The sequence below is a fragment of the Astatotilapia calliptera genome, chromosome 7 (genome assembly GCF_964374335.1).
Source record: "Astatotilapia calliptera chromosome 7, fAstCal68.1, whole genome shotgun sequence".
In the NCBI taxonomy this organism is placed as follows: Eukaryota; Metazoa; Chordata; class Actinopteri; order Cichliformes; family Cichlidae; genus Astatotilapia; species Astatotilapia calliptera.
Genome location: NC_137428.1, coordinates 20,763,040 through 20,783,276, shown reverse-complemented (window position 1 = coordinate 20,783,276; position 20,237 = coordinate 20,763,040). Strand labels below are relative to the sequence as shown.

At 40.9% G+C, this 20,237-nt stretch overlaps 1 protein-coding gene across 2 annotated transcripts in view; it reads right to left on the bottom strand.

Annotated features, from left to right (window-relative positions):
* The window catches only part of hcn1 (hyperpolarization activated cyclic nucleotide-gated potassium channel 1), a 71,135-nt gene extending 52,902 nt beyond the window's left edge, over positions 1-18,233 (bottom strand). The window contains exons 1-2 of one of the 2 annotated variants that reach the window (XM_080304176.1): positions 17,449-18,233; positions 10,921-11,344 (exon numbers count right to left, since the gene is read on the bottom strand). In XM_080304176.1, the coding sequence (XP_080160302.1) occupies positions 10,921-11,344; positions 17,449-17,804 (780 nt within the window). In that variant the 5' untranslated portion in view covers positions 17,805-18,233. The remainder of the gene's footprint in view (positions 1-10,920; positions 11,345-17,448) is intronic. The other variant, XM_026173561.2, reaches the window with a different exon arrangement.
* Positions 18,234-20,237: the final 2,004 nt, after the last annotated feature.

The window sequence follows — 20,237 nt, the reverse complement described above, 5'->3', positions numbered from 1 at the left end:
CTGACTGATTCAATGAATCTTAGCTCTGCCGCAGAGCACTATACATTTGTCTGCTTTCAAATCATTGAGCCTGACAATTAACTCTGTACTCTAAACCATATGGTCTAGCAATTTACTGGAAACAGTCTACTACAGTTAACAAGACCAACTAACAACAGAAGGAGTAATGAGAGACTTGGCAAAGGGGAAATTGGTTAAATCTGCAGGGAACAAGGAGGAAAACGTTCTTTCAAGCGGTGCAATCTGGGATTTTCCACCCTATGGGCCAAGAGCGAGCTTCCCTCTGTGAGCTGAGCAAGAACACAGTTCAAGGCACATTACATTCAACGTCAGAGCTTTGTCTTAAAACAGAGAGGACAAGAACACAGACAGCATGGAGGGGGAAGAAGCACTGTCCTTCATTTTTGTTTGCTTGACAAAATTGGACTGGAGGAGTCCATTAGGCTATTGTGTGGGACTTGACTTGCTTGTTTGTGTGTGTATTTGTGTGTGAGAAAATGGGAAGAAAGAGACGAAGCTAAGAAGATCCCTGTCTGTGCAAGGGAAGATCATTTAACATGTTTAATGTCTGAAGGGCTCAAGCTCTCATTTAAGCGAGTAGAAGGCCCTCTGCACACAAAATATGAAACGTGTGACAGGCACATTGTCACACATGAAAACACGTGACAGAGCTCTTTTGCAGCCTGCAGCCTACGACACCCACACACAACACAAAACAAGTCTGCTTCGCCTCCAGAAACCTAGCATGCTCTGCAGTACAAGGTGGAGTTCACTTGTGTGTTTATGCCAGTGAAAAACAAAATGTGTGGATCCTTCAATAGCAAGACACCCATCCACATGCTATGGAACACGGTTTGATTTGGATAGTCCAAATAAGCATGTGAAAACACTGTAGGCAAGAATTCATAGAAGACTGAGAAGAGTGTTCTCTGGCTAAATGGTTATCAACACTGGACCGAAAATATGCACATGGTTTAGAGTCGTATCCAATATTGTTTGTTCAAGCACTTAATTTAGCTAGCTTTATTATAACCAGACTTGGGAATTGTATGGCCCCGAGCTACATCTGGTCCATTTGGTTATCCCTGACCGGCCTGCATGAGGTCAATGGCAATTAAACAAAATAAGTGTAGTTTTCTCATTTCAGCCAGCAAACCCTCTTTGATAACTCCTCCTCACAGAATGGGTTACTATTTGGGTTATTTCAAAGGGAAATGCTCTTTTTTTAATCAATTATAAAATAATAATAATAATAATAAACTTTATTTATAAAGCACACTTAAAAACCAAGGGTATGCCAAGGTGCTTAACAAGTAAAATAGAGTATATGAGGAGGATAATAGAAATAGGACCAAAGCAAGTACTAAATATGCAAGCAGATAACTGTCACTAATACATAGGAAAGCAACAGGTACAGAGCAAACAAGAATTTAAATGAGCATAAAAGTGCGTGATATAAAATCATAAAAGAAATATTAACTAGAGGGAAAGGCAAGATTGAATAAGTGGGTTTTTAATCGTGATTTGAACAGTGCAATGGAATCAGATGCGCGGAGGTCGAGAGGAAGGGTATTCCACAGTACCGGGGCAGCCAGAGCAAACGCACGGTCACCCCGAGACTTCAGTCGAGATCTGGGTTGGGTCAGAAGTAGTTGAGTGGCAGATCTGAGTGTTCTAGCAGGAGTATGTGGTTTGAGAAGTTCACTAAGATAACTTGGCGCTAATTTATTAATAGTTTTGAAAGTAAGAAGTAATATTTTAAATAAAAGCAGGTTTGTGCAAGCGGATGCAGCTTCACTGTATTTGAATTAGCACAAACTTTAATGAGATATCTCGGTTTGCTAACCGTGAAGGTTGTTATTCATTTAATGCAGAATGCAGAAGTTTTTAATAAGATATAGACTGAAGACTGAGATAAAGCAGTGTGCTTAGTTTGTGGATGACAATTTAAATCACTCTTGGGACTAAACATGCAGAGCAGAGTTAAAACTTGGCTAATGCAGAGCAAGAACGTACAGTTAAACCTTTACTAGCAAAGCTGCAACAAGGACTTTTTACCAAGTTTCACACATCCAGGGACGCAGCAGTCAAGACCAGCTCTGTGATTTCCCATAACAACAATAAGCAGTAAGCATTTCACTGATGGGGAGTTTTCCAAAGTGTAATGCGCTAACATACCCCGCAAAAAAAGAAGCATTTGAGAACCTGCCCCTCTCCAGGCGAATCATAACAACGTGGCTCTAGGATATCAGTCTCTTTTTAAAAATGTTTTTAAAAAATTCTTGATTTTATTTGAAAAGGGACCGTGTACAATATTAACATAGATGTTGCCACTTGAAGCATTGTACCAGCGTTAGCTTAAATTTAAAATCCTTCAGCTTCAATTTTACCTTTTTCTACTTGGCTCTGGATGAGATCTGGGGTTTCCATGACAGCTCAGTGACTCCTCTTTGTACGTGGGATAACCAAAGAGTTTATTAAGGAGCTGGAAGCAATGCATGCCGTGAAAGAGACCACGAGAGGGAGTTCATGGAGTTAACAGCATGTTTGCTGGGGCTAGTGATAAAATGTTGGCGCACTTGCTCCGCTGATTTCACATTTCAGTCACTTAAATGTAGCATCTTTTCTTACCAGTGGCAGTTTATAAAGAGATAAAATTGATATTGAGCAGAACTGAATTAATCTCACTGGTACCTTACTCCACAATCTAAGTTTCCCAAATGAGTTACCCACCCCTCATAAACACAGCATTTGGATTTACAGGATGTAGCTATTTCATGTTTATGTTGCCTTTCTTCATTTGCATTAATGCTGCAAATGCTTTATGGTCTATGTTTTTAATTCAATTCATAAAAACAATAGCACTGCCATTTTTATGTAATTAGTCATCAATTTAGCCAAAGTCTGCAGAGTCCATCGGCAACATGACTTTATTCTGACCATGGAAAATGCATAACAGAAGATTGAGCTAAAAGAGCCACTGTTAAGAAAAGAGAAAGCATTAAAGCATATGTTTCAAGAGGCCGAACCCTAGATCCAAGCAGTCCCTAGACTCTCATGTAACAATATCCTAATGCAGACTAGAAATGTCCAGTCAAAATGTCATGGTGCAGTCCAATGGTGCAGTCACAATGAGCATCAGTTTTATCAAAGCTGCAATACGTGAATCTTCTGTTTTCAAATGTCTGTTAAGCTAATGCATTCATCAATATCTTCAGGGGCCTGATCAACTAGCCTCACAGCACATCTCCTCCTTTACTTCACACACAAGCTGTTTCTTAGCTGCTGGCTCAGTTTGATAAATGACATGCACAGAAAACTATGATGCACCATATAAAGTATGCTGTCAAAGTCTTCCTGTCCTGCAGTGTCCTCGACCGAACCTATAAGCAAGAGCAGAGTGTTTTTGTGCTTTGAAAATCAATGCCCCCTGTTCATCTTGGGACATTAAATATAAACAACCAGCTGTGCAGCCTTGGCAATGTTTGCTTCTTGAGTTAGCCCAACAGAAAATCTGGGCTAGCTCACACCTGCGCCACAGTTGGAACATGTTCACGGTTCAACTTCCGCCGCCTCAACTTTCAGTGGTGCTGTCACTTTTAAAGCTTTAATGCTGTTAAATTCATCTCTATAAACAATACTATTGTGCACGTTTTCCTATTTTTTATTTGCAGTGATCCTATCCATGCTATTGGTTCATCAGCATTAAGTATTATACAAATACTGTACACTGTAGCAATAGTTAGTACAGCATCCATACATCAGAATCCTTCACAGGTATGAAATACACATATAAAAATGAACACATTTGGTAGATATGACACAATCTCACAACAATTCCCAGACTCTCACATCACATCAAGCACTTGTACATCGTCATCAGCCAGTACCTTTGCTCTTTCACAGAGGAGAGAACCGCAGCTGTCCCTCGCCACTATTGCCTGCGCGTCCTGTAACTAAGAGGATGTAATGAGGATACGCTCCTTTTAATTTTCCTCCAGTAAACACTGTCATAAAAGGATTGTATATCTTCTTTATAGATTCATGTTGTCTTTATTTAAGATAGTTGCTGACAAACTGGCAGACGATGTATCTTATCAGAAGTACTAAAAAACACATTACTGCATCCAGTTTAATTTCTCGTTCACCTTGCATAATCGTTCATCTGTAACTACAGAAAAAAACAGGGTCAGTACAATAATTGTTGTATATAGCATTTGTATTCTATTTTTATCCTATTGTATATATTATTTTATTTTATTCTATTGTATATAGTATTTTATTTTATGCTATTCTATTGTGTACAGTTGTTTACAGTATCTTATCCTTATTGTATTCCAGTGTTCTCTCATTTTTGCTATATAACTTTGCACTGTCCATTTTCTGCTGTGACAAAACAAATTTCCCACGTGTGGGACTAGTAAAGGTTATCTTATCTTATCTTATAAACAAGCGAACAAAGTATTAGAATGGAAAGCTATAACCCCCACCGCCCCACCCCCGGTGCTTTCCTCTATTTGTTTCCTCTCTTTTTCTCTTTATGATCTCTCTTTTAACCTCACAAATGAGTCAGCGCTTTATGATTCAGCACACTTTCAGTGTGTGTGCGTGCGATTATGCACCTGTGTCCCTGCATGACACCAGGGCAGAGACCTTAAGGCACCGAATACTTGGCATTGCCTATTCTGAGACAGGTGAATCGGGTCCACGGGACTCTGCAAACACAGTCCCACTAATCTGCTTTGGCACCAAACTATTTGTTGCTATCGTGGCAGACTACAGTACACAATGGCTCACAGAACACGACGGCCTTTTTCACCTTACTGTTTCAGTACCTCGTGTCAGTTTCTATTCATCACTAAGAAGGTTATATCTTAATTTTCAGTGCCTGTAGCACTTAGTTCAATATTCAGCTGTTTATAAAGAATCCTTTATCTAACAAAGATGCCTTCTTTTTTTATGTTTCATATGTTTATTTGGAGATATTAAACACATTTAATCAAATAAATTGGCTAATATTTAATTTTTGAAAGTTAAGCTGTTTTCTGACTTAATACTTGGCATGGCTGTTTGTTTGTGAGCCTGTGTTTAATTTACTGTGCATTATTTGAAGTGAGCTACAGACAGAGGTCCGATGATCTGCTCTGGCTTTAATTTAGCATACCGATCAAACTGAAACATAAGCCACTGATGTAAACACAAACTGACAAACATCAGTGCGTTCACATATTTTGTCTGACGATGGCAGGGTATAAAAGGGCATGCTGTCAGGCTGTCATACAAATAGCATGGGATATTTCAGTGGAGACCAAATATAGCCAGGGAAATGTAGTTAAAGCCTCTTCTTCAGTGAACTGGATACTCGGGTCAGTTGGCTCACATTTTCTCCCATTTCAGATCAATTTACCGACAGTGAATTAAGCACCTTTGCTTAGGACGACATCTCTATCCCTACAGGCAGATTCTAATTATACAGATCACTTTCTGCAGTCATCTGTAGCAGATACTACTGTTTTTGTTTTTAAAGTATGCAACTAAAAAGCCTGAACCAGCAGTGTTTGCAGATAAAGTGCATTATTAATAATACCAGGTTAAATGTTTTTAGAAGGCAAATAAAAGGACAATTTGACTTATTCAGTAACACGGATACTCACAGAAACAGGTTGTACTATTAGTCTGTGACTACAGTGACGACAAAGTGAAGGTGCACATGGGAGCTGACGCTTCCTACAAGCAGCTGGTTAGTGTCTCAGCACTTGGACGCCATCAGCCAACAGATCAAAGTAACAGAAGAGGAGAGGGAGAGGCTTGAAGGCAGCTCAGGGCAGCAAAGTCAACGCTGGTCATGACATATGTGGATGCTCAGCACACACGTGTCAACAGCAGCAATCCAGATGCATTACTAGCAAGTACTGAAAACATAGATACTACTATATAGTCTCCACTGTACCGTACACCACGACCCATCCTTTACTTATCCAGGTAAAAAGTATCACTGAGATTAAAATCTCTTTTCCAAGAGAGACCTGGCCAAAGAGGGCAGCAAAAGGTACGACAAATACAACACATACAAGTTGGGGGGTTTGTGCTAAAACTGAAGCCTATTTAACCACAGATGTAATGGTTATTTAATATCTTAGGTCACATAACAGCAACAGGAGTAGTGGCAGTTTTGTTTTCATAATACAACCAACAACAGTTTTTTATTCTATTTTAAATGTACAATAAACAATAAATATTGTATGACAGATGTTTGGGGGGTTTTTTTTGTTTTTGTTTTTGTCTGGTACCCTCAAAAAGGGTACAGTTCCCCTTGGGGGATGGTATGTTGCCACAAGCCCAACCTGAGCCCTCCTGCTTGAGCTGGGATCTGGCGGGAGGCCTGGTGACTCTGATAAGCCAGATGTGGCACTGGGAGCTCTGGGGATTTTCTACAGCAGTTTAAAAATGTTATCCTTTTAGTCTCCTTTTGCATTTTCATTAAATAAAACAAACTAAAACCAGCATTGAATAGGATAGTATATAAATCATTTCCCTGTAATACACGTCATTAAGATCTGTCTGACATTAGCACATATCCAAAGGTGCCAACATTCTGAGAGAGCAAAAAACAAAAAAAAAAACACTACTGTGACTTTAAGGTCATTGGGATAATTAGCTCTGTGTCTGTGAGGGCATGAAGTAATGAGAGAAACATAAGAGAAGCAGGGTTAGAAATGAATAGGAGCAGGGGGCAAAATGCCCTTGAAAGTTAAAACAAACAAAAAAAATCATGTGAAATTAGGTGTAAAATAACCAGATAACTCTTCTCATTTCTCAGTTGTTAAATTGTTAATAATTACACGTAATTCCCTAATGAGGCACTATAGTTGAGAGGTAAGCTAGATGACTTGTAGTTTTCCCAATCCTCTGTTTATGGGAAATAACGACCTGTAGGATTTCTTAACATCATGAATGGCACAGTGCTGAATCAACCAATCACGTGGCAGCGCCTCAGTGCATTTAGGCACGTGGACAAAAGCAGAGCAGAAAGTTACATTTTTAGCTCTGCACTTTTTAGCACTTATGTGCAGAGATGGGCAGTAACGCGTTACTGTAATCCGATTACTTTTTCCAAGTAACAAGTAAAGTAAGGGATTAATATTGCAAAAAAGTAATTCGATTACTGTTACTTTCCAGTAAGCATGCCGCGTTACTGCGTTACTAAACCGTGATTTTATGAGAGTGTCTCATGACAAGGATGTACGAGTGGACAATATGGAGTGCAGGAGAGATTAATCTTCAAATCTTAGCAAGCACCGAGCACGCTGCCACAGGAATGTAACAAAGTAATAAATTAACTAATTCATTTTGAAAATAAGTAATCAGTAAAGTAATGGGATTACTTTCTTAGAAAAGTAATTAGTAACTAATTCCTATTTCAAGTAACTTGACCAACACTGCTGATGTGAATGTATGAAAGATCAGTAGTTACTTTCACATGTGTAAAAAGTGCACAAGCTTCCCTTTGGTTGGTCCCCACTCAGATTGTTTGAGCACACAGAATTTACTGCTCTACGTGACCTTCACGCTGTACACTGCAATTTCCCTAAGTACTGCACATTGTAATAATTATGTTTGCACATGCACATGATGAATGATTTAGAAAACACACAGAGAACCAGACAACTGGATACAGTACAAACAGCAGCATGCACTCTTGAACAAGTAGACGTCTTTTCAGCTACCAAGTCTTAATATCTGTTGCCATGAAACACTAGTAATGGTATTTTTTTTTTACTATTTTTTATTAATTTTCTTCCATCTTTATTACATTTCCAAACTGGCACAGGCAGAGTCATCGAAGTGGAGTTTATAATGTCTTTCTAATGACTGGCAGTTGTGCGAGTTGTTAAATAAGACACGTCAGGTCCTGACTGGGTCCTAATACTGTAGCTGTTCAACTGTTTTACTGCAACCATAATACCCGATATCCACCAAAACTGCCTGTATCAGGATCCTTCTTGCCACAAGCACTTTTAATAAAGGAAAGTGGAGTATTTACTGACAAATTACACAGCTAAATCATTCAGACATACCTGCAGGTGACTCCAAAGACTCATTTTTTATATATTAGATACAGTTTCAGTATCGATCACGCTAAATGGGAAAATTCCGCTCTGAACTAAAAATGAAGATTTTAGGAGGGTAACAACCCTAAAGAATAAGAATAGGTTTTCTCTGATAGAGACCGTGACTAGGACATTAGCAGTGATGGAAAAGTGAAAAAAGACTGAATGGCCAGCCAGCACTGGTGAAATAACAGCCTCCTTTACTCCACAGATGGAGGGAGAAGATGGTGACAGAGTGAAGAGGGCGGGAGGGAGCAAAGACCAGATGAAGGAATGACGGATGGACATACAGTTTGGAGGATGACTTATTGTAGAAACTGACTGAATAACTAGTTGGGTCCATCCCACGGCTGACGTAACGAACGTTCACAGCTTGAAAATCTTTGCAATGGCAGGAGACTACATTCGTCCCTCCATTAAAGCTCTAATCCTGCATCCCACACCTAACATGTTACGACAGCTTGGAATGTTTCCACCGAGTGCCTTTTCTTCCCCTCTCGCATCTCCAGTGGATGTGTTTGTTTCGCCGTTGTTTTATTATTCGGTGTGCTCGTTTAATATGGTTACAGCGAAATAAGTAAATTGATGCAAGCTTCATATACTAAACTATCTTCTTAAGTGCACAGGGGTTGGACATGTCTTAAAGAAAGACAACATGCCGAAGGAGGACATGCCGTGCGAGGGAGAGGGTGAGAAAAGGCATGCAACTGGGGGGAAGGGGGCGAACCAGAGGGAAAGAAGGAGCCACGGAGTTTGATAAGCAGCGAAACGATTGGAGGCAAAGACGAATGACGTGAGAGAGATGAACTGAGAGTAGCGCAGGCCTGTAAGCTGTGCTGTTGCAGCCAGGCATTATGACACATCCCTGTGTACTTTGTACTGCACTGGCTGCCTGCATCCTCACTGCAGATTCTCATTAACCTTGCAGCACTGAATATTTATGCTTCTGTCCTGGTCCAACGTTGTCTCATCCTCCCAATGTATACAAGTCTGCAAACTACGCTGAACCTCACAATCAGCTTCCCACATAGTGTACATACCAAGATAATAACACCAAGCAACCACCATCTATAGTGCGCTCACTTTCAGAGTGTGTTGTGTGACGTATGTGTGCTCGTATGTGTGTGTGAGAATCCTGAACCAGAGACCATATTCAGCAAAGCTTTAATAATGCTTTACTGAAGCATGAATAATGGTTTTGTTTTTCAAATGCCACATTGCACAGTAAGGATAATAAAAAATGTTTAAAGCACACACTGACAGAAAGCTATAAGCTACCATAAACACTGTAAAAGTCAGCTGCCTCGCTGGTACTTAAGCAGAAAGATGATCTTTTTCTGTATTATAAAAGTTCACTGATCCGTAGTATGGGTACCAGGAATCAGGCACAGTTCTGACTGGAGCTTATGTTTACACGGGCACAACAGCAGCTTTTATATAAAAGCCAGATGTGGCCACCGTGATGTCATCGATTGGTTTATAGCAGGGGTGTAAAATATATAGCCTGCGGGCCAGAATTGGACGCGCAAAGACTCTAATCCGGCCCACTGGAAAGCTTTGGAAATGTGAAGGGCAGGATCAATTTTGGACTTCTAACTGTATTCATTCATTAGTTTTACAGCTTTCCCTCAGATAAAGACCTCCCCCATGGATATAGATACTACACCAAAGTAATTAATAACACAAAAGTTCCTTTTCACTTTCTTATATACAATATTGTGTAATAAAGATGGGCTGAAGCTAGCAAATGAGACACTAGATTAATTAAGAATGTGCTTACCGAACTGTTAAATGACACATGAACAAGCAGCGTCATCTGCTCTCTACAACCTTCCCGTATACCTTCATACAAATTTACTCCACTTTTCAAACCTGGAGGCTGCATCCATCTTTTACATACAGTCCATGCACATAGCACATTATGCCTTGTTGCACTCCTCTTGCTGCTGATATATTTTTAATACACTCCGTGCATATCAAACAATCTAAAACAGCATGGCTAACAGCACGTGTAACAATAAGGGAGGAACGTGTCCCTGACGCTTTGCTGCAAGGACATTTAAAATAAGAGGGAGTCAAGCTGATTAAAAATGACAGCGTTATGTTCACCTATTTACATTTTAACTACGAAATCGTACACACAGTAATGACTTTGGCCGTGATATCTAAACTGGATCCACTAGCTGAAATGACAGGGTCACGATGACGTGTAATTACTTAGTCCTTAGGAGAAGGATGAGAACACTGGATTCAGGTTGGAAAAAGTCTGAGACATGCAGTGACTCAATAGTGGGTAAGTAATGCATCACTCTCTGTTATGTCCTTTGGGTATAACCTTGTGATATTTACACAAAATCCACTACAGTTAAACTATTAAGAAGGTTGCTCACTACGCCTCAGATTCATCTTTTTACACTGGAGACCACTGGAATGGTAAACTGTTAAATGTGTTCCCAAAACGTTGATTCTGTTCATCTGGACGTAGTGATTTCAGTGGCGAAACGTTTCATCACTCATCCAACTTCTCCAGTCTCTGGTCAGGCTTTACCTCTGAAAACGCTACGTCTAGATGAACAGAATCAGCTGTTTGGGATTTCCTTACCTGGTTGACGTGTTGTATTTTTCTCCTAATAAAAGCATCTGCTCTGATTTCACATTTCAAATTAATTTCACACATCAGTGAACTGAAACTGATTACACTAGTTACCTACAGATAAGTAGATAACTCCCAAGCAAGGACCCCACCCAATCACAGTAAGAGACCACACAACTTTGTTAATTTATGTGACAAAGACAAATATATACGCACCTCCTCCCACTGATGTATGTATCTGATGAGTCGGGACAGTCTTAGCAGACGCAGAAGACTGAGGATCTTGGTGAAGCGGACGATTCGCAGGGCGCGAGCTGTTTTATATACCTCTGAGTCAAAGCCTTTCTCCACTATCAAAAATATATAATCCACTGGAATGGAGGAAAGGAAGTCCACGACGAACCAGCTCTTCAGGTAATTCATCTTGATGACTTTGGGATCTAGGATGATCTCTGAGCTCTCCTCATTGACGATCCCCGTTCTGAAGTTCATGACCAGGTCCACCAGGAAGATGGTATCCGAAGCCACGTTGAAGACCAGCCAGGTGGTGGTAGTCTGCTCTGAGAAGAAGGTTATTCCCACAGGAATGATGATTAGATTCCCCATCATCATGATGAGCATTATCAAGTCCCAGTAGAACCTGTGGAAAAACCGAAACAAATGAGTAATGCAAGCGATAAAACATGCTGTAGCCACAAAACTGAAGTCCACAGGGGAAAAGAAATCATGCTTCTTTTCTGCTTATTCTGCTGATATTGTTTATATGTATAATTCTGTTTATCCCAGTGCACTGCATACGGTCAGAGGTGACTGTTCACTCTGTCACTACATGTCTTATGAAAAGGAAGAACAGTCCCAGAAAAGAGGAGCACTGCACAATGTTGATTTATAAAGCTCTGCTTAAAAAAATGCCCGATCACTCTGCTCTCTTCTGACATTTAAATACGGTATTTACCGTGTCAGGTCACATGACTTTCTAACATTAGCTGGGCCTCTTATTCAATCTGAACTTGCTCAAATACTCTGCTGCCTACAAATAAGATACGCTTCAAGAGCACGAAGCTACATCCCGTTCTTTTATTAGAACATTTAAAAGGTTACGTATCAGCGATAACTCAATTCACTCTGAGGGAAAGTGTGAAACAAGTTTCATTACGATAGCTATAACGCCAGTTTGCTCCAACTCCAACTTCATGTGGGAAGCAGAGAGGTAAGGGGATTATAAAAGTCAGTAGTAGTCACCTTCTGACATCAGTCACTGCCTATGAAACTCTTCACTGCAGCCTATCCAGTGCTTCAGCCTGCAAAGGTACACAGCCTGAAAGATCTTACGTTGCCACTTCTGCTATCAGCAGATAACATGCAACATCTAAACAGCCGACAATATTAGATAATCTTTCAGCTCAGATCTGGAAAGGCTCATACATGCAAGCTTAAGATCTCGCTCCGAGAAGTATATACTTGAGTTCGTACCAAAACTCTCGGGCTCAAAGTTAATTACGATTCAAGGACATCCAGTAATGTACTGCTATCACTTACTATATGTATTCAGGGCCCTTTAGACTGAGACCCTCTCCATCCTTCCTGGCTGTGTTAATGTCCCTGCCCTCTGCCTTTCGATGAACAGAGCCAGAAGTAATTCATCAGCACCCTGCTCTTTTCACAAAGTGTTCTGGGCCCTGAGTAAAGGCCAGACAACCATGAATGAAAATAGATGCTTTCAGCAATCCTATCTCACTCTAAAAACTCTCCGCTGACGTTATCCCCGCTCCGTGCCTGCCTCTGCTCTGCCTTGCTGACCATCACGTTGTTGTTGAAGGTAGAAATGAACTGGCTGGCCGGATGCCTGTCTGGCAGACTTGCCACCCAGTAATGGATCTGTTTCAATAAATTAAGCCGAGGCCTTGGCTTTATAAATACCCACAGATCACATGTCTGATAACTGTCTTCTCTTCAACTAAACATTGAGGTGGCTGATAAGGTCCACAATAGGTATTTTTACCCCAGCAGATATTGAACTGCTGAGCTCGTTGAGTTCATGCTAAACCATGATGCAAACTGAGTCCTCTCAGGTCAGCACAATAACAACAAAGTTACGCAACAAGTACAATGCGCACTAGAACCGAGCTATAGCATTATGAGTAATAAGAGCATTTAAAAAAAACATACGAAAGCTGTGCTTTTATACGCTTTTTAGCACGTGTGTCATTATATCAACCTTTCAATAAGCTGATGCTTATTGACCTGATACGTCATGTTGTGTGTGACTTTTTTTTTCTTGTAATTGTTTATACTGTATTTCAGTGTTAAAGAAGAGGCTGCCATGACTAATCTTTTTCAACTTTAATCTAAGGGGATCAAGGATTGTATAATATCAATGAACACAAACATTTATAGCTAAAAAAAAAAAAAAAGAGAACAACGGTAGAGCAAAAATAGTTAAATAATAAATAATACACAAAAATGTGAGTTCAAGATGTACAGTCTGTTAATTTGGAGATTAAAAAAAACTAGTCCCTGTGAACTAAGATGTTTTATTTTCCTGCTTTCAGCAAACAGATTTTAATATCAGAATTTAAGTTGAATCACTTTTTGAATTTGGATGTTTTCCACTCATGTTGACAGAGTTCCCACATCTCTAACATATTTATATTTCTATTGTGACTTTTGTGGGTGGTATTTATACTGTACATGACCTCTAAGACACCCACATATCTGTTGAATTAAACATTGTGCTTCACTTCTCAAATAAAAGAAGCATTAAGCAACCTTGAAATATTCGTCATCAGAAGAATACAAGAAATCTGTCAAAGGGAGTGAAACCCCAATGCTACTAGAGTTTACATGTAACTCATCACATACCAAAGTCAAAAACAACAGAGTATGTAACTTCAAAGGTACCATAGTCTAACTGTATTCTGCTTCTGTAATAAAGTACTCATTTTAAGTTAAGTTATCAGACTGAAATAATGAAAATACTAATTTGGAAGTTTAAATGCTAAAAACATTTTTTTATTTATGGTAACACCAACGCAGGTGTGCTCCTTTTGGTTTTACTGACCTAGTCACAGAGGCAGCTCTGATACTGCATTAAGCTTAAGCTTTTGGTCTAATGTGCCACTTCTAAGAAAGCACCGCAACTAAACCAGTAAGGGAGTGCAGTGCACTTAACTGTAACTGCGGCACCAACACTAGCAATGGATTCCAGCTAAAGTACTCTACTTCCACATTCACCCGGTGCTGTCGGAGTACAGCCTCCCCTTCCAGCCCATTTCAGCACTCAAGTCCCGTCCCAGCTATGGATTCACATCCAGATGAAATGTGTACTCTGCTAATCATCTTTTATCCCGAGTTTACAATCAATTTTAAAAAGCTTGGTCTGAATGCTATAACACGCTGCTGTTGTGACTGTTTAAAATGGGAGACATTTCCCAAACACTGTAAGATCTGCAGCAACGGAGAAACTGTGGCGCTCTGGTCACTCACGCAGCATGAACTAGCAAAAAAGCGTATGCGATTTGAGTGTATCGCTGAAAAAATACTTTGAGACAATATGTTCCACTTATAACAAGAGCTGGAAGCTACAGAACCCCAAAGGGGGAAGCAGTGAGCCTCTAATAATCCAGCTGAGGCAGATTAATCACAAGAAAGTTAAAAAAATCTTCCTCGAATCAAGCCAGCACATTTTGTCTTGTAGGTTTCCTTCTTACAACAAGTGATCCATCATGATCAATGCCAGACCCACTCCTGCCAAGCAACACAATGAAGTCCACATGATCCTACTCAGCACAACCAGTCTACAGTGTAGCAGGTACACTGTGCTACAGCATGGCACATCCTCAGACAGAGAGAAAAACAAAGACTTTGGGTTAAAAAAAAAAGGATGTCAGAGTCATCTACGAATGTCGAGATGAGTAAAACAGAACATGTGGGAAAAGATTTGTTCAAGCTTGATTAAATACTCTAAACTAGCTTTACTCGCCTCTTTCTTCTTTTTAATAAGGCTGTTAAATTAGGAATAAATAAATTAGGGGTAGTAAAGCTACACTGTAAAATTTCTGCCTCTAACCACTCAGAAGAATGCAGGTTTTAGAGTATAGACTATCTGAAAGAAACACAGTTGACTCTACAATTCATTCTGTTAATTAAAAGAACTGCAACATGAGAATTTACTTTGAAAAGGCTTAAAACCTGCACAACGTCTTTGAACAACAGCATATGGAGCATGACAAAGCCACCTTTAGCAAAACCAGAGGTGCGCGAGGCTGTGCATGGGCCCTCTCAAAAATCTATTAATAATGAATATTACTAACCTGCCATAAATCTTTAAGCAGCTACTGTGTACAAAGAATATGTTGAATATTGAGTTTCAACCCTCAACAAAGCAATATAAAGCCCGTGTGAATGCTTGGTGTCATTCATGGTCTGTACTTACGTAATGCTTTTCATTAAAGATAGTGTTTTGTGTCTTTTGTTTTTGCTCACATAACATTAAGATGAGAGTATGTAACAGTATAAGATTAACGAACAAGTGACGAAGACTTCTTAGCAAAAAGAAGAAAAAAATGAGAGAGGAAGATTTGCTTCCAAGAAATAGTACATGGAGCCACGTGCAACAAAGAAGCAGCCTTGTCTCTTCCACCACAAACTGGGCACAAACTGGGATGAAAACCTCAAGGTAGCACTTTCAAGCCAGGAGGCGGTCTCAGCGGCCTAGAAGGGGGTCGTTTCATTGCACTGTCTGGAGGACAAGAGCGTCTTCTGAAAAACAGCCCTCTGGAAAATGTCATGAGGAAGTAACCTTAGGGGGCCTCTGCCAGCGTGAGTGAGACAAACATTTTCTAATAGTGCAGAAAGAAGAAGGCCCAGTCTGCTTGAGCAATCACACATATGTTCTCATTACAGAGCCTTTTTTTCCTGCTGATTTTCATTGTAATCCCCACTGTATTTTTTGAAATTCCTCAAATATAACAAATGCAGCCCATTCACTTTGGGACCACTAATTAATCTCTTGACTCACTAACAGCTGTGGAACAGGTATCCATTTCACTGAACTGCTCTGGTCATACCCTTTGGCTATCTTTTGGAGGGGGTCAATCTTCTTACATAATTGAGTCTGTTAAGCTCGTTGACTGTTGTGTTGTGCTAATCCTTGCCTACCATCATTGTCCATCTGTGTCTGCAGAGGGGCAAACGCATACCAGTGTCTTTGTGTGGCTGAGGCTATGATAGCCTAGTTATCTTTATTCTTATGCATGGAAGGGCGGGGGGGATCTTGCAAGGGGTGGGGCATGAAGATTTATAGTTTAGCGCTACCGTGAGTACCATGTGGTATCTCATTAATCACAACAAATGTATGTAAAAAAAATCAGCAGCAAAAGAAAGCCTTGCAGAAAAAGGGAGCGCTGCATTTTTGCAGCCTGCTCTAAGTTCAGGACCATGGACAGCTCTAAGCTCAAGGCACTGGGAGCCGAGGGGGGGACGACAACGTGCCCCGACACGTTACGTGTTGCGACAACGGAAAACGGGGATGATATTCAGCACCAAGCTGTGCCAGGTGACACTGGTGCAGAGGGTGGACCAAATGAGATGCTTAATTGGTGAAGAGGTAAACTGTAAACACGCAGCTCGTGTGTGTGTGTGTGTGTGTGTGTGTGTGTGTGTGTGTGTGTGTGTGTGTGTGTGTGTGTGTGTGTGTGTGTGTGTGTGTGTGTGTGTGTGTGTGTGTGAGAGAGAGAGAGAGAGAGAGAGGGGGGGGGGGGTGAGCACGTACCGCCTTTACCTGGATTCATTTGTCTACTGTGTATGGAAATGTAAGCAAATTGGAGGCAGCTGGTCTGAAACTCAAACTCTCTGCTGCAATAAAGCCAGAGAGCTGGTGCAGCTGAGAGGAAAAATAAATAAATTACACAAACCAAAGACCAAATCCAAATTATCAACCACTATGACATTTAGTGGGTGCCGAGGAAGGAAGTGTGGCACGATCCTTCTGCGGTTCCTTTGAAACAAACACATTCCATCACATTTCCTCATTCAAGTCAGTTTTTAAAAAATGCATGTAAAAACTCTCTGATGAGACTCGAAGATCAGATTTTTTTGTTACTAATTAATTCAAAACACGGCCATCTTCTCCTTAATCGTCTCCCTGCACGATTTTACCGCATTCTGTGCATTTTTTCCCTTTATGCACGCAGGCCCATCGGCTCACATCCGCCTACAAAGAAATGTTTACAACCGCCGATGGTGCAATGGCACTGTCACGTTGTGTCCAGGTACGGTCGCCCCTATACGAGCAGGGAATGTGTCGCAATGAGAAGCTGCCACTGCGCCGCTGGTGTGAAGCAGTCAGGAGGGCTGAGCTCTGTGTGTGTTCTCCAATCATGACATTCACCATCCTTTATCCAAGGACGTTTCACTGATACACCTTTAGCCTTAATGCGTCCCTCCCTTTTCTCTTATAATAATAATAACACTAAAAATGCCGCAATGAAACACACAGACACACACACACACAATCACTGAGCACATTTTGACAGAAGCCCTCCTCCCCTCCCCTACAGCGGAAGCCTGATTGCCTAAATACAGAGGTAGATTAGCGTATGCGCTTTGGGCCAGGTTGTGTGTGAGAGAGTGGCGATAACAAGTGGAGGCTATAGCTTGCAGACCTTAGGGTGACAGTGAGGGTGGATAAAATAAAGGGGAGGGGGAGGGGGGGTTTGAGCAGGTGTCTATTCCAGCCCTTACCTAAAATCGCTATATGGATGAATGATCCAGTATCCGGCCGTCTGAACCCTTTCTTGCTCTTTCTCCACAGCTTTCTGGCTGCCGAACATACGCAAGGAGAACTTATTGACTCCGGGCTGCATCATGGCCCCAAATTGCCTCTGCATAAAACCATGTTGCCTGGACGCCCCCTCCAGATCATCAAAACCAACCATGGTCTCTTCCCGCTCCCCCTTGAAGCCCACTGAGTTGCCATGGTCCTTCATGTTCTGGCTCCCCGTGTTATTTTTCTGTATCGAGTCTTGCCTCTGAAAAACATTATTCCCATCCGCCTTCTCCTCCTTGTTGCTGGAGAACGAATTCGATTTGTCTTCCATGGCGCTCTTAGTTTTCCCGTTTTCTGGGGGGTTTTCTTCTGTTTTCTCTCTGAGACTACGCGTTCCCTCTCCGGCTCGAGAGAGAGAGAGGGAGGGGGGGGGGGGAGCGAGAGGACGCGCCGCGAGCTCTCCTGTTTCTTTTGATGTCCTTCAAACTGTTCGGCTCCTCTGCCTTCAACGCGAGTGCTGCAAACTGAGACAGAGTGGCCGAGAACCCGGTGGATCAGGTTTCTTGGGTTACCGCCATCTACCGACGGCCCCCGGCTTCTGCCGTCCAAAGCCTGTGCCTCATCTCACTTCGCACGACACTGCGGTTTAACTGGCACATGCTCTTGCACCTTATTTACATAATGTGGCTGACGATACCCCCCACCTCCGTCTCCAGTCCCCTCCTTTGCCAACAGTTTCACACACGGCAGGGGGAAGCCGCTGCTGTAGAAGAAAAAACACACGTATGACAAGTTAATGAGGGCTGGTTTTATTATTTTATTTCTTAATAAACCGATATAGATTAGGTGCTTCCTGTGGTTCGCCTGGCACCTGGTTTGCTTCCTGCTGAGAAGTTACAGTAGAAGCCAACTGGATGAAACAGATTGTAAAGTAGGTGCCACCGGCCACATTAAAATACAAGTTAAACATCTTGTGGATATCGCAGTTTTTAAGGTGTTGCAGAACTTGATCCAACATTTCCTGTAACTACCTGCTGCAGTTTGCTTTATTTAAAAACTTGACGTACAGGCTGCGTAGAAACCAGAGCTTTTATATGCTCCACAAAGAGATGATCTGCTCTATGTAGGAGAATTCTGTAGTGAATTAGGTAACGTCTGAATTAATGAGCGCATTCTGACATATTGTGCAAATTAAGGGATGACCAACTGTTCCACTCATGCTGTTTCCAAAAGGTGTTTTCTCTAATTATGCGAACCGTGGTTCGCTCTCCTAGAATTAGGTCTCTATCCAGAATAAATCTCAAGGATTGCAGGTAAAGATGGGATGAGGAATAGACAAGAAAGAAGATGGACCAAAGAAAGGATGTGAGTCTGAGTTCTGGAATTACATTGCAGTGGGAAAATAATAGAATAAAGTGCAGAAATAATTTTTGTGAAGGATTGTAAAGACTGGAGGCTGTAGCCAGTAGATGGAGCAATACAGAAACTACAGAAGCAGCCAACCAATTAAAAGGAATTCTGATCAGCTAATCGTACTCTAATCGGAATTAGGTTTTGTTTGTTTGTTTGTTTGTTTGTTTTTACATCCAAATTTATGATACATTTCTTTATTATTTGCAAAGCAAGCTATCAAGTTTGGAAAATGTTCATGTTTTGTCACTTTTTCTGACATTGTTAAGACCGAATCATTAAATAATTGATCAAAAGAATATTTGGGTTATTCATTAATAAAAGGAAATAGTGAGTAGTTGTGGTTTTATAGGTTGCTCGCTTGGGAGTGTGGATGAAGAGAAGCAGAAAGAGTGAGAGAGCACAGGGAGTGGCTTCCCCCTTAATGGCATAATTGCAGGTCAGCCTGTCACACAAACCATCTGCCATGGAAACGCTATTTAGACATTACTGCTAAGAGTCAGGATATTTTGTGAAGGATGAAATTTTGCCTTATGCATGGGAAAATCTAGTGCTGTGATTTTCATGTCAGACTCACAGCATGAAATGAGATTTTCTTAATTTCCACACTATCAATAGGTCTAAGAATGAGAGATATTTCAGAATAAACACACACATACAGATGGGCAAACAAATACATCCATTTATTTTCATATTTATACTCAGGTACTGTGTACATATGTGTACGTGTGTGTGTGTCCATTTATGTACATTTTTGACCGGGTGCAGAACTGTTAGGAAAAAAAGGTACCCCTGTAAGTATAAGAATGACTGGTTATGAGACACTGGCCATTATACACTGGTCATGCTATAAATGCATTAAAGCTATTTTCACATGGCTCCAGTCCCCAATTGCATTGTTCACTATACCAGGATCATTAATTACCATGAACATAATATAAAACAGGCTTCTGATGGTATTAACTGGTAATACAGTTTTATTAGATTCATGAGAAATCATGGTTTAGGTTAAAGTTACTAAACTGCTACTGTTACTGTTCAGAAATGGTCACATTAGAAGGTTATCAAGGCAGCGTGCCTCTGTGTTGCATTCAGTGTACGTTCTCTTGTCTTTCTATTTTTTGGGGGATGTTTTTTGTTGGTATTTTCTGTTTTACTTTGAAATTTGTCTCCAGTATCTAACTTAAATATTGTTTGTTTGTTTTTTGGGGGGGGGTTTTTGGCCTGTACCTGTGTCTCATATCCCCAAGTTGTCTCCACTTCCGTGATTATCCTGTGTGTACGAATAGTCCTTTCCATCTGTTTTAATCTCCTTGTGTTCTTTACTTTCTCTGATTCGCTTTTCGGCTTTTGA